Genomic DNA, 13,622 nt, shown 5'->3' with positions numbered 1-13,622 from the left:
CGTTGAAGTAGAACTTCCATTTTACGAAGTAAAAGCACGTAAGCAACCGGCAATTAATTATGCTAGTAGTTCGACGATGTTTGCTCTAGCAGCTGGCGATTAAACCTTCTTCCAGTTTACGATTACTGTACGCCAAATGCATAACACTTAATAATAATAATAATTTTCATTGGATAATTTGGAATGTGATCGGCGGATAGCGGCCGAATTAGTTTGCACACACGTCAATTTGTATAGTTTCGACTCCCACATTCCCCCCTCACTGTCAAATTGAACCTGACAGAAGTAATGACTTCTTCCTCTAGTCTTTTCTTCCTATTTATATTGTTTTCTACACTAATAATTAACCATTCATAAATTAGTCTGTGAAGACCATGGATTGCTTCAGAATGAATGAAACATATTGCATTTGTGTAGTTTTGTAAATTAAAAAAAACAACAACACTTATCTAAATGTCAGTTCTCACTGTTTCTTTCCCCCACTTCCTTCCAGAGTTGAGTTACTTCTCATCAGTGATACCCTCGCACTCAAAGATGGTGGACTCTCAGTACTTCCTACCAAATGACATCGGCATCTCTGCCCTCGACTGTGCCGAGGCTTTTCGCTTGCTCTCCCCGCAAGAGAAGATGTATGCCCACTACCTGTCACGCGCTTCTTGGTACGTCATTGACTTCGCCGTCCTCTCGGGCCGGGGGGAGCAGCTGATGTATCGATTACGTTCGTCGTTGCGGGGCTTAAACACCAAGCCCTGATGAGAACAGCGAGAGGTTAATGGGGGCAGATGGGGAATTGTGATTAGGTGTGGGTAAGGTGTGCAATAAATCAAATTCATTTAAATGTCAAATAAATCAACCAATGCTTGTGTCTTAGGTATGGAGGCCTTGCTGTGCTCCTGCAAACATCCCCGGAGTCGCCTGTCATCTTCGTCCTTCTGCAGAGGATCTTCCGAAAGCAGTCACCTGCGCAGCTGCAAGCTGTAGCAACAGCGGCTGGACTGACCTCAGAGGAGTACCAGGTATGTCCTCGTTTGGGTTTTTAAATTTTTTATTACCATAGTTTCTATTCACACATTCGTTGTGCATCAAGTATACTTTTTGTGTCCTGTTTGTTTTCAGGCCTTCTTGGTGTATGCAGCAGGTCTCTACGCCAACATGGGAAACTACAAGTCTTTTGGAGATTCCAAGTTTGTCCCTAATTTTCCAAAGGTACAAATATTTTGGATCTGTTATAGATCCACATAATACTGCTGCTACAAATGTCTCCTTCACTCTATCTGTTATGCTTGGCCACTGCTTTTATTTATTTTTGTTACTTTTTACCAAATCTTAATTTCAATCAGGAAAAGATGGACGCTCTAGTGAGGGCCAGCAAGGCTTTTCGTGATGACCCTGCTGAGATTGGTGCTCTGTGGGACGGTTGCTCATGTCCCATCTATTCCCTGAAGGACAAACAAAAACAACTTGGCCTTGGCGACAAGGTGGGCACTCGTCTTTCGAACGCAGACTCCGAGCAAAATGTTGGTGATCATACTACAGCTCATGTCTTGTCACACTTCAGGGAATTACCACCTACTTCTCCGGGAACTGCTGTTTGGAAGATGCTGAGCTGGCCCAGAAGTTCCTTGACTCCAAGGTAAGCCTGACTCACATTGGGATTTAAAGTGCACTGCAGCTAGCGAATATTTGTTTTAAATGTAGTATCCTACCCAATTAATTAATTGGATACAAATTTGTAGATTAAACAATTCCACACATGGTATTGTTGTCAGATGCAACAAATATTAGTGCTTTTTATAATGGAAACACTTTAAAAATAAAACAAGTGGATCTTTTCCCACCTCTGGTATAAACCAAACTAATTTCCTTTTCTGTCCGATATGCTTACCTGTCACTTGTGTTCTTCAGAAACTGTCTGCTTACAACACCCGGCTGTTCAAAAGTCAAAATGGCGAGAAAACCTGCTACGAGGTTCGCTTGGCCTCCGCTGTGAAGAAAGGTCAGTCGTCAAACGGGATAACTCAAAGGTACAAGCAGGAGATGGCATTAACGCACACGATTGCTGCACAGACTGCACGGTGGATGGAGAATGTGAATCCTGCTGCGGGTGCTTTGACTTTGAGGGCAAAGAGTTCTCAGTGAAAAGGGGGGACTACGCCCCTCTTATGGAGAGGGTCTGCTATTATCTTCAGAAGGCTCAGGTGAGTGAGAGGATTGATTGTTTTTCAAGCAACGGCGGTTGATTTCAAATTGGTTGCCGGTTCAATTGAAACCCAGGACCACGCCGCCAACGAGAACCAGAAGAAGATGCTCGAGCAGTACAGGCAGAGCTTCACCTTGGGCTCGGTGGAAGCCCACAAGGAAGGCTCGCGCTACTGGATTAAAGACAAAGGACCGATTGTGGAGAGGTGAGGCCACTTAACGGAGGAGAATTTATTCCTGGTTCATTCAGGTTCTGCTTATAATCTGTTGGACGTTCCCCCCCCGCACCCTCCTCTCAGCTACATCGGCTTTATCGAAAGCTACAGGGACCCCTTTGGCTCCCGAGGAGAGTTTGAAGGTAGTTTGACGGTGAACTTATGGGGTTTTCGTTTTGCTGCCATTCTTAACAAGCTTCTCGCCATGTCTGCTTAAGGTTTCGTGGCGGTCGTGAACAAGGCTATGAGCGAGCGCTTCGCCAAACTCGTAGGCTCGGCCGAAGTGCTGCTCCCTGAGCTTCCCTGGCCGAAGGAATTTGAGAAAGACACTTTCCTCAAACCGGACTTCACTTCCCTCGACGTCCTCACCTTTGCTGGCAGCGGCATTCCAGCTGGCATCAACATTCCCAACTGTACGTCTGCTAACATGTCAAGATTTTTTTGGGTTCATTATTGCATTTAAAAAACACGTGCGTGTTTTTGTCAAACTAGATGACGACATCAGGCAGTCCGAGGGCTTTAAAAACGTTTCCCTCGGAAATGTTCTGGCCGTGGCTTACTCTACAGATAAAGAGAAATTAACATTCTTGGAGGAAGACGACAAGGTGAGGCAACCAAGATGACCACTCGATCACAATCCACACTTTCAAATTTTGAATTTGGGTGTCCTTATGTGCGCCAGGATTTGTTTGTCAAGTGGAAGAGTCCATCGTTTGAGGTGCAAGTCGGCCTTCATGAATTGTTGGGCCACGGAAGCGGCAAGTTGTTTGTCCAGGTCTGTCAACAAGATGAATAGTTATGATTTATGACAAAATATGACATTGGCCTGTTTGCTGTGATTGACTATGAAATGTGGACAATGTTGATGTGTGACTTTCTCTACAGGACAACAAGGGCAAGTTCAACTTTGACCAAAACAAAGTGATCAACCCAGAAACGGGCAAAGCGGTGAGTCTCTCTTCCATTTGTGGATAAAATCCAATATGTATCGGATATCTGTGTTGTTTGATATATTCATGGAAATGCATCAACCTTTGCGTGACATAGGTTGTGCAATTTGTACATAAATTAAATGTTTACTTTAAGTGCTGAGCTGCAGTTCCTCATGATGTGTGCGTGTGTTTTTAGGTTTCTAGTTGGTACCAGGACAGCGAGACATGGGACAGTAAATTCTCAACCCTTGCCTCCTCTTATGAAGAATGCAGAGCCGAGTGTGTGGGACTCTACCTGTCGCTCATTAAGGACGTGCTTAGGTGGGTGATGTGATTGTTGCTATTTTTTTTTTTTTTTTTGCTAAGCCTAAGGAATCTTTTCAATGTTAGCCACTGCAATTTTTGTGCTGCAGTATTTTCGGGCATGAGGGCCAGGACGCTGACGACGTGGTCTATGTGAACTGGCTGAGCATGGTGCGAGGCGGACTGCTGGGCCTGGAGTTTTACACGCCTGAGAGCAAGAGCTGGAGACAAGTGAGCTATCGATGAACCTTGCGGTCCTCCAAGATGACAGGATCAAATACAAAACGTGGCTGTCTTGTCCCAGGCTCACATGCAGGCACGTTTTGTGATCCTGCGCGTGTTGCTTGAGGCCGGCAAGGGTCTGGTGGGCCTGAAGGAGGTCACCGGGGCCGACGGCAAACCAGACGCTCGCATCACACTAGACCGAAGCAAGATCCGCACCGTCGGCAAGGACGCCATCCATAAGTTCCTTTGTAAACTGCAGGTATTTATCCCAAAGTCCGTACATGAAAACAGTAAAGTCTGCCATTACTCTTGAGTAGAGCGATTTAAGAATGACTATTTCCATAATGGATTATTTTTAAACATGCTTTTATCTCGCATTCTGCATCTTGCAGGTCTTCAAGTCGACGGCCGATGTGGACAAAGGGCGGGCCCTCTATGAGGGCTACTCCACCGTGAGTGAGAGCGGTGCCCACAACTTCCTGCGCCTTCGTGACACAGTGTTGCTGCGGAAGGAGGATCGCAAGATGTTTGTCCAAGCCAACACCAGAATTACTGGTATGTTCTCACCCCACAGCAGAGGACCATGTATTAGCATTGTGGGAATATAAGAAAACCCCAGCTGTTTAGTTTACAGGGTTGTTTTCTGCACCCCGCTCCAAAAAACACTGACTTGGTTTTCTTACTTTGTCCTTTTCCAGAGGAGAGTGTCGAGCTGGTCCAGTATGAAGGCAGTGCATCAGGCTTGATCCAGTCCTTCGTTGAGCGCTTTGACGACAACGACAAACTTGACGCTGACCTCTTGGCATTGAGCAAAATGGATTCTTCCTGTTGGTGTTGATATGGAGGATAAGGTTTCTCAATTTCACCTTTGGGGCTTCTTCGAGTCTTCATTCACCAAATCGTAGAGTCACAAAATTAGAACGGAGCTACTGTAAACTGAACCTCAGCATTGGTCCTGAGTTTTCAAATTCTGTATGTACTTACTGCCATACAACAAAACATGAAATAATGACAGTCCAAAACATGTTGACCTAGCTTTAATTTTCCATGTTTAGACTATTAAAATACTGCCATAGCTTGTTCATTTTGGACAAATGTCAAAACAATGAAATGCATTTTTTCAGAAAATATGATCTGCAAAAATAAAACATTTGATAAAACTTACTGAACGTTCAATCTTTTCAAAACAGACTGTACACAATGAAATAGTATGGCAATTTGTTTTTGTCTATACAATACTCAAATCTAGGACCTCAGATCTGTAAGGTGTAGACTAGTGCACCCAAAATCATTTTAATAGGAACGGTTGACAGAATGTTATTCACTTCACTCATCTAACCAAACTGTATGTTATTTAAAGGAATTTTTTAAGATGCTGTTTGCGGGACTCCATCATTGCCTGGTGTTGGCATTTCTACCGCCCCCTCAAGGCTACTGAAAGAACTGCAGCTATCTGTGTCATCCAAATAAGCAGATTCCATTTCTTTGTTTAATTCTTCCACACAGTCATCCTCATCTTCCTGCTCCACGCTGGATTCCATCGCTGATGTTTTACTGGCATTTACCAGATGAGCCAAGGAAGGTGAGAAAAAAGGTGACAGAGAGAAGGGCACCTTGGGAGAGGAAGATGGGGACTGATAGGGGGAAGCAGTGAGTGGAGCCCTGGGCGAAAGAGATGGGAATTGATATTGCGTTGAGGTGGTTGGACAAGTACGTGGGGCGGAAGACAGTTTGGGAGGAAGTGGCGGTACGGATTCAGCTGGATAGGGAGAGAGTGAGGGAGACACGGAGGATGTGACGGCTGAGGATGGCTCCATGTAGTCGGGGTCATCGCAAGGATGCTCCACCAATGTCGGGAGCTTGACCTCTACTTGTTCCTCTGCTTGTGGTGATTGGCAGTCCTGGGTTGCAGGTGTTGTCAAGGTTCGGGCTTTACATTTTCTTCTGGTTTTGGGCATAAGTGGGGGCGGGGGCGGCGGAGCGAGCGGGGGCAACATCAGGGTGGACGTCTCGGTGGATACCCGCACCTTGAAGCTGCGTTTCATCAAGCGCCGCTTTGACAACATGCTGTCAGACTGAAGGAAAAGAGGGTTGATGAAGCACAGCGCGCCAAGGCCTGAGCCACAGTCCAGTTCCCTGGGGCTACGTGTCTCAATAGGACAAAACTCGCGGAACAGGACTGAATTCGGATCCGATTTTTGGTCACATTCGGCGATAGTCGTCTGGTTGTCTGAGTCAGGTTGTGTGGTGGAAGCAGGCGGAGCTGAAGAGACTGGTTGTGCAGGAGCGTCAGGTTGGGCTGAGACAGAAGAGTCTGGAGTCTTCCCTTTGCTCGTCTGGGTCTTCGGGGGCTCCCGCGGCCCCCGCACATTGAGGTGAGAGCTCCAGAATTCTAGCGAAGAAATTGTTGGTGCTTTATTTACAGAAATTAGAGATCAGTCCACAACCTTTCATGCTGCAGAAAGAATTAAAAAAAAATATTTCCAGGCCATTGTATCATCGAATTAAGCTGCTTCCAAACAAAATGGCCGCCTATTCAAAATAGAGCATGCTCCCTTTCTATCTAATGTCCTGTAGATTGGTGAAACTGATATTGAGGTGAAAAATATATATCATTGTGAAACCAACCTATTCCCATGTGAGAGATGGACTCCAGCTCTTTGTGGGAAGTTGCTTTAGCGATGGCTTCAGGAAGCTCCAGAGGAAAGGGCAATACATCTCTGGTACAAAAGTATCATAAGTTCCTATTAATTCTTTTAAAAAAATAGCGAACCATAGCAGAATGTAAAATGATCTTTACCTGCTGACACAATAGAATGAAACCAGTCTCGGAAGGTCTGGAAAGCTGATCGCTGATGTTTCCAGAGACAGAGCTGAGATTGACAAGTAAACTGTGGTCAACATCTCAACATGGTGGAAGGCCCACTAAAATAATTTCATTCCGACAAAATGGGCCTCAAAAATAATCATAGACCCAGAACACTTCCCATTTCATTCTTAATTGTCACAACTTACTTGAATGCTCCTCCCTGATGCCAAACTGTTGCACAAAGGATGGCACGCTGTCATCCACCAGACGCACGCACAACACATTCCTCTGAGACGTGCGAGACCTTCGCACCAGGAACGTCTGCAAGACAATGCACGATTGGACAATCCGGTGTCGTAAAGAACCTTATAAAGCCAAACAAGCAGCTGTTTTTTCCGAGTGTCTGACCCCAGGAGGTTCTCTCTGCAGAATGTGCAGAGCAGTGGCAGGGTTGATTGACAACTGCATCCAAACGGGCCCCGTCAACAAGAGTCGGTCCAAGACGCTGACATTCTTCAGAGACCCGCCTTTTCGCTGGTGGCCTGTGAACTTACGCTCTGACCCCTGGGTAGGCTCTGGGAAATCATACAGAGGCTCCTCTTGCTGCGCCATCTACAAAAAAAATGGAAATAAATGCAAACCATTGCAGCATGTGCGGCAACAGTGGATTTTACAACAGGAAGCACTGCACACACACCTGCGTGATAAATCCTGGACCTTGTCAGCAAGTTCAGACTTGGTTCAAGTGCAGACGGAGCTCATGAGGAGCTGTGAAAATAAATGCGGAAAGTAAAGTGTAACCTCACACAGGCACATGGAATTCGCAACAGCACTACATTATGTAACATGAGTGAAGTATGTACAGTAGCCGATCCATATTTCACCATCTTCATCTAAGGTACCCTTCAAACTTACCGACAACAGGAATGTTTTTACCTGGCTGCTCGTTTCCACACGTTTTATTTGCTTTGGAAGACACATGGTCCTATTATTGTTGTTATGACATGCATATTTATAAACGTCCAGGGAAAATAACACTTTGGCCTGGCATAACGAGTGCTCCAAAGTCCAGAGTTTGTCTTCTCCTTTTCCTCCTCCTACTTCTCTTCCTTTTCTTCTTCATTTCCTTCTTATTCGGTAGCTCCTCCCATCTCACCTGGCAACACCTGGAAATATTCGATGACTGGAATAACAGTATTGACATAAAATAATTAATACTGATAATGAAATGCAGAGTGACTACATTAACGTACGCAACGGTTTGAGATAAAGATAAAGATAATGTATCTTAAAACATGTTTTTTTATTCTGGTTGTGACGTCAAAGCACTCCGTTTCCAAGATAAAAAAATTGGCGTTAAACGCGTTTTTTGAAACTTGTTTTGTCAACTAATGACATATAATATTATTGTTTGTATTACATATGATTTATTTTATTTTAAATGTTATTTTTAATTCATTTGTATAATTGATAAATACGTCACTGGGATCCTGTATTGAGGGGAAAGTGCGCCCCCTGCTGATCTAAAGAATATCGAGCCGGATATGCAATTTGAACTACAGCTCCGGGAACCGCGTTGGGTAAGGAGTTCTTCAGCTAAATGCTAAGCTCAAATCGTTGTTATTCCCCGCATTTTTCGTTTGAAATTGTGGCACCGCGGAGTTTGCTCGTGGAAACCCGAGTTGTTATATCACTTCTGTGATTCCGGTTAGGATAAACACGCGAAAGAGGCTTCATGTAGTCCTCTCTGACGTTGTTATATCGCGAGCAGAACTACGCTAGCTTAGCTAGTAGCATCAGCCACATTCTACAAGATGTCGTTTCCAGCCGACGCGTCACTGGCCTTACTTCCTTCGTGATATTCTAATGTTTAGTTTTCCAGTTTGACACAACTAGGGTTTATCAGTGTGTGCACCCAGTTAACTGTATATTTGGTCCACGTTTTTTTCAATGACGTGAAGAAGCTAGCAGGTTTATTTGCTCAGCTAATGTACCTGTTAGCCAAGTCAATTCGCTCCGATTGAACCTTGGCTACCTTTTGAAATAATTTCACGTGGCAGTAATAGTGATAGACGTCATAGTTGTAATAGTCAAATGAAACAGACAGTCATCAGCTGTAGTCAAATGAAGTGGATCTCAAACTTTTTGCTGTTGTTGCTAAGTGCCAGGTTAAAAAATTACCTGTACAGAGGTACCAAGTACGGCCATCATGGGCAACTCTCGTAGCGCTAAATTTATAAAATATATTCAGTATTATCATAAGACATTGTGCTCAAGTTCGATTGCGCATAAGTTATACCAACATTGTAAATACACATTCTGATGTTTTTTTGCCTCTTTCTTGGTCGAGCGCATCCACTCATATTGTCCTCTTTTATAAGTTAATAAATTTGGGCAATTCAGTAGTTAATTTGAATTTTGTAGTTGGCACTGTCGATCACATGCTGACTTGTCTCTCAGAAAAGATGTTGGATTGGTTGACCTGGCTTTACTGACATCACCGATGTGATCAACATAGCGAGCATCCCTGAGGTGATTAATTCAGAATTCCCACAATGCTGACACCTACATCACTTTTTCTTGCAGATGCCTGCTTGTTACAGAGATGAGTGGCGACAACGTCAAGTTGTTTGTGGGAAACCTTCCTCTAGATGCGACTCAAGATGAGATCAATAAACTCTTTGCTCCTTACGGGGAAATCAACACCTGCTCCTTGCTCAGACAGTATGCCTTTGTTACCCTGAAGGGAGAAGGTGCTGCGGACAGGTATGATCACAGTGGAATATTCCCTCAAATGCTGGTTGTTTAATCCCCCCTCACCTCCCCCCTACAGGGCCATACGGTATCTTGATGGCAAGGAGTACCGAGGCAGGCCCCTTGTGGTGGAGGAGTCACGCGCACGTCCCCCCAACTCCACCAAAGTGTTTGTGGGAAACTTGAGCGCCACATGCTCCGCCGATGACCTGCACGGCCTCTTCTCGACATTCGGGAGAGTTTTAGATTGTGACAAAGTCAAAGGTGACATTCTCAATCACTCAAATGCAAATAGATCCACCTCACTTGTGTAGCGAATAGTATGTGCTTTTTTTATGTTTGGGTAAACGTTATGGTGGGTTGTACACTGCTTGGTTCAAGTAACACAATTGCTATGGAAGGAACTCATAAAAAAAATGTGACTATGCCTCAGACATGCAGTGGAAATCATCACGATCAGTTTTCTTCTGATAACTCAACAGCATTCTCTGTCCTCTACAGCCCGATTATGTTCAAATGTGGGCTATGCATTTGTACATATGGAAAGGAAAGAGGAGGCCATGGCAGCCATCGATGCACTCAATGGAACCATTTTCAAGGGCCGTCAGCTGGCTGTAGAGCTCTCCAAAGCTCAACCTTTAGTCAACCAGCTTATGTCGTCTGGGAACTCAGTCGGTATGTTTTTCTTTTTTTTTTTTTAAAGATTTAACATGACGTCAACATGCTACCCGCTCCTTTTTTGTTTCCAGGTGGTAGAGAGGGTCTCCTTCCTCGGCCAGCAGGCTCCATGGAGCATCACCAGAGCCACGCTGCTGTGCTCGCGGCAGCTGCAGCAGCCGCGGCCGGACTTCCAATACAAGTATGTGAATATTAGGGATGAAATGCTTTATTTAAAAAAAATCATTCACAATTTCTAAAAGTCAACATTGATTTGAAATGTTAATTGTTGCTGATACCGTGGTGAGTGGAGCATCCCTTAACACATACTTTCCATTTTCTCTCTGCAGGTTCAACAAAGCGTCCATAACTCGTTTTACAACACCACATCCTTCGATCCCACATATGCTGCCCTGAAAGGCATTACAAGTTCTAAAGGCGCAGACGGTGTTATATACGGCGCTCTCGCTAGTCAGGTGTACGGATCTGTCGCTGACCAGGTGTACCAGGACATGGCCAATCACATTCCTGCTCCCACCGCCGCAGAGGACTACGAGGTTCAAAGCGGGCCGGACCCAACAACACTTTTTGAGGCTGCAAGAGCCAAATTTTTCCAGGAGGGACAGAAGGTCTTTAGATTTAGTAACTACAGATAATCACATCATGCATGTTTTTGGGGGGGGTTAAGTGTGTGCTTTTTTTCCCCTGTTTGGTTCAGGTTCTGGCCGAGCAGCAGGCAGGGAGAAAAACAACAACAGCAGCTACCAATACGACGACGACGACAACCACGGGCAGTCCAGAAACAGAGCGGGACCGCAGCCCGATCAGAGGGAACCGGACGCCTTTGCTTCCGGACCCGTCTCCCGGTTCCTTTGCTCAAAATCGCACCAAACGCCGAGCTCTCCTGCCGACGCCGCCCGGGGTCGCTGAAGACCCCGCCACTGGACCTGCCGAAGGGGCCGATCCTGTCGCAAGGTGAACAACCATCCAACCAATCTGCATTCTGTGTTTCCTGTGCGACTTCAGCCATTAATCAAATAACTCAAATGATTGAATCACAAAAAAAGCTTTGCAGGGATCATCAGCTCTTACAGCCAGTGTTTCCTTGCTTCCTTGTGATGCATCCATCTTGAATTGTAACTGCAGGTCCTACTCAGAATATTACCAGCAGATGCATCAATACCAACAGTACCAGCAGCAGTACCAGCAGCAGTACCAGTACCTCCAGTACGCCTACACCAATCCTCCTCCGCCCCCTCCTCCACCGGCCTCCACAGATCCCTCCGACCCGGTCCCGCCGCCCCCCGGCACGTACACGGCGGCGCCGGCTTACTCGGCCACCCAAGACTATGGACCCCCGGGCACCTACGAACCCCCCTCCAATTACAACACGTCGCAGAGCTACTCCGGCAGCTACGACGCCTCGGCCGCCTACGATGCATCGGGAGGCTACGGGGCGGCGGGAGCGTACGATACATCCGGAGCTTACGCAGCAGCGGGAAGCTACTCCGCATCCTCACCGTATGAGCAGACAGCCGCACACGGGCAACCCACGCCCCAGCGCAATGATTACCCTTACAACACGCCAGAACCCCCGTATCGATAGTCCTGCCCCCCTTCCTCCAACACACCCACCCACACACATGCACACACACACACACCTTCCATACTGTAGATCGGTGCGTGTGTGTGTGAACATGAGTACTTGGCTAAGGGGCAGCTTAAGGGAGAAGTAACGCAGGCAGCAAGGTTGTAATTTGAGTGGAGCATTTTGGCTAACCGCGTCCCTATCTGGCTGGAATTCCACCTAACAATGAATGCCATCCAAACTTAAACAAAAAACGACACCCTAGAGTTTTTGAAGAGGCACCATTGAATAAGTTTTTGTCTTGGCAGTTATGTAAGCTTGAGCGCAAATGTGAGGCACAGATTCTGTCTTTGAACTTAGGAAACCTGCCAGTTTTCAAGATGTTTTTATCAGGAGGAACTCCAGCATTGTAACGGTGGCCTTGGAGCTCAGTCAACTCGTTCAAAGCTCTCCAGCCTCACTATTATCTTGCATAGTTCCAGTATTGGTGGTCAAAATCGTTTGTTTCTTCTTGAGTCAATATTAAATCATATTTTAGATATTTTCTCAGGCTGTAGATACGTAGATTTTTTTTTTGTACGTTTCGACAATTCAATAAGCCAAAGCTCAATTTTGCCCAATTGTGTTCCGACATTCTCTAAGCTACTTTTAATACCTGACATAGGTTTTGTTTGAGGAGCATGTAAATACTTCTAGCCTTCTTTTAATACTTTGAGCAGCTGCGAAATTGGAGAGATGGGAGGGGGATGGATGCTGAGTTGTACAACAAGTTTGTATAGAAGCAGGTGAAAATTTTTAGGCGGCATACGATGTTCCACGGATTAAATTAGTGCAGGGTTTCCCAAATTTGGGAATGATTTTGTTTGAATTGAGATTTACTTGTCGATATGAAGTCAGATGAGTGAAAATTGTTTCCCCTTTGAATCTGAGCAGAACCATACAAGAATCTATATGGCTTTTTAGTCCCCTGGGAAAGCACACAAACATCTCTATATTTGGATTCCACATATGAATAATCCCAATCCACATCTTTAGCTCAAATCGTCGCTCACTACTCGAGCGCTAGTCTCACTCACGCGCACACATGCCACAATATTCCAGCTTCTCCATGTTGTTAGTTGCATGCCATGTTGTTGCTGCTGCTCCAGCCACCTTCTTCCTCTTGCTGATTATTGCAGCTAGAGTGGGAGGGAGCCAAAGTCTGAGCCCTTGCCCTGGACGTACGCCACGCGCCGCTGTAGCGCGGGATGGGGGAAAACGGCAACGTTAGGCCCCCCCGAAAACCGCTGTGGACGATGGGGGGTGGCCCCTCCCCACTAAGGTAAACACTCAGACCACACACTCCTGCCCCGGCCGCCCCGAAAAAACACGCGTCACACGGTTTTGCAGACATTCTGACGCACACACATCGACGTCCGGATCTGTTTTCAAGAAATTCCTCACCTCAGTTTCACCCTTTTGGATGTTCTGTTTTGTTTTTTTGTCCCTGTCCACTTCTGCCAAAATCACCCTTATACATTTCCTCCCCTGAAGATCATACATGTATGATCTTCGAAGATGGTGTTGAAGCAGGCGCATCGATAGCTGAGGTCACCTCGTTAGGTTTTCCTTTTTTTTTTTACTTTCCCCCACTCCACTGTGGCCACATTAGGGTTAAGTGCCTTGTTTTGAAGGTCCCACCGCAAGCCCCCACCCCCCAATAGAGAGGCCGACACCAAGCTGGCGCAGGATCGGTTGCTGGTTCAAAGCTCGACTCGCCCTCACGTCCCCCTCTCAATCGTCACCGCGACAATTTTCAATGCCACTCTCAACCTGTATGAGGTTTTGTTTTCTTTTAAATGACATTTTGTCCCGTGTTCTTTTGAAATGTTTAATTATCAATAAAAAAAAAAATCAACGGTCTATCTTTACTTGTGTGGATGCTTTCTTTAGTGCGTTAG

General features: G+C 45.7%; 3 protein-coding genes across 5 annotated transcripts; 2 read left to right on the top strand and 1 right to left on the bottom strand.

The window, feature by feature from the left end:
* The first annotated feature begins 517 nt into the window (after positions 1-517).
* On the top strand, positions 518-5,038 carry dpp3 (dipeptidyl-peptidase 3). The gene is made up of 18 exons (XM_088398307.1): positions 518-659; positions 872-1,016; positions 1,117-1,206; positions 1,341-1,478; positions 1,559-1,633; positions 1,906-1,996; positions 2,068-2,198; positions 2,275-2,405; positions 2,499-2,557; positions 2,633-2,827; positions 2,907-3,019; positions 3,097-3,189; positions 3,300-3,362; positions 3,543-3,667; positions 3,760-3,880; positions 3,954-4,133; positions 4,267-4,429; positions 4,573-5,038. The coding sequence occupies exons 1-18, from the start codon at positions 535-537 to the stop codon at positions 4,710-4,712; spliced, it is 2,178 nt and encodes a 725-aa protein (XP_088254433.1). The 5' UTR covers positions 518-534; the 3' UTR covers positions 4,713-5,038.
* On the bottom strand, positions 4,895-7,820 carry LOC148386209 (ras and Rab interactor 1-like). Of its 2 annotated transcripts, none has more exons than XM_088398312.1 (7): positions 7,599-7,820; positions 7,381-7,451; positions 7,092-7,295; positions 6,890-7,004; positions 6,675-6,747; positions 6,503-6,594; positions 4,895-6,266 (listed from the first exon to the last, which is right to left on the bottom strand). In XM_088398312.1, exons 3-7 carry the CDS (start codon positions 7,293-7,295, stop codon positions 5,242-5,244), a joined length of 1,509 nt encoding a protein of 502 aa, XP_088254438.1. In that variant the 5' UTR covers positions 7,381-7,451; positions 7,599-7,820; the 3' UTR covers positions 4,895-5,241. The 2 variants fall into 2 exon arrangements, with proteins under 2 accessions (XP_088254438.1, XP_088254437.1); XM_088398311.1 differs by having other exon boundaries at positions 7,620-7,820.
* A 358-nt stretch (positions 7,821-8,178) lies between these two features.
* On the top strand, positions 8,179-13,584 carry rbm14a (RNA binding motif protein 14a). 2 transcript variants are annotated; one of them, XM_088397980.1, is made up of 9 exons: positions 8,179-8,263; positions 9,270-9,449; positions 9,517-9,701; positions 9,939-10,112; positions 10,187-10,296; positions 10,445-10,723; positions 10,813-11,069; positions 11,241-11,615; positions 12,861-13,584. In XM_088397980.1, exons 2-9 carry the CDS (start codon positions 9,289-9,291, stop codon positions 12,862-12,864), a joined length of 1,545 nt encoding a protein of 514 aa, XP_088254106.1. In that variant the 5' UTR covers positions 8,179-8,263; positions 9,270-9,288; the 3' UTR covers positions 12,865-13,584. The 2 variants fall into 2 exon arrangements, with proteins under 2 accessions (XP_088254106.1, XP_088254105.1); XM_088397979.1 differs by having other exon boundaries at positions 11,241-13,584.
* Positions 13,585-13,622: the final 38 nt, after the last annotated feature.

Source organism: Syngnathus floridae, chromosome 15 (genome assembly GCF_059516105.1).
Source record: "Syngnathus floridae isolate MCC-2025c chromosome 15, RoL_Sflo_1.0, whole genome shotgun sequence".
Taxonomy (NCBI): Eukaryota; Metazoa; Chordata; class Actinopteri; order Syngnathiformes; family Syngnathidae; genus Syngnathus; species Syngnathus floridae.
This window is presented reverse-complemented; position numbering and strand designations above follow the sequence as displayed.

Coding starts and splice junctions, on each gene's coding strand:
- dpp3 (XM_088398307.1), top strand. CDS start 535: ATGGTGGACTCTCAGTACTTCCTACCAAATGACATCGGCATCTCTGCC. Junction 660..871: donor TACCTGTCACGCGCTTCTTG/GTACGTCATTGA, acceptor CTTGTGTCTTAG/GTATGGAGGCCTTGCTGTGC. Junction 1,997..2,067: donor GGCCTCCGCTGTGAAGAAAG/GTCAGTCGTCAA, acceptor ATTGCTGCACAG/ACTGCACGGTGGATGGAGAA.
- LOC148386209 (XM_088398312.1), bottom strand. CDS start 7,295: ATGGCGCAGCAAGAGGAGCCTCTGTATGATTTCCCAGAGCCTACCCAG. Junction 7,005..7,091: donor TGCAGAGAGAACCTCCTGGG/GTCAGACACTCG, acceptor ATTGTCTTGCAG/ACGTTCCTGGTGCGAAGGTC. Junction 6,267..6,502: donor CATCTCTCACATGGGAATAG/GTTGGTTTCACA, acceptor TTTCTTCGCTAG/AATTCTGGAGCTCTCACCTC.
- rbm14a (XM_088397979.1), top strand. CDS start 9,289: ATGAGTGGCGACAACGTCAAGTTGTTTGTGGGAAACCTTCCTCTAGAT. Junction 10,113..10,186: donor GTCGTCTGGGAACTCAGTCG/GTATGTTTTTCT, acceptor TTTTGTTTCCAG/GTGGTAGAGAGGGTCTCCTT. Junction 10,724..10,812: donor TTTTCCAGGAGGGACAGAAG/GTCTTTAGATTT, acceptor TGTTTGGTTCAG/GTTCTGGCCGAGCAGCAGGC.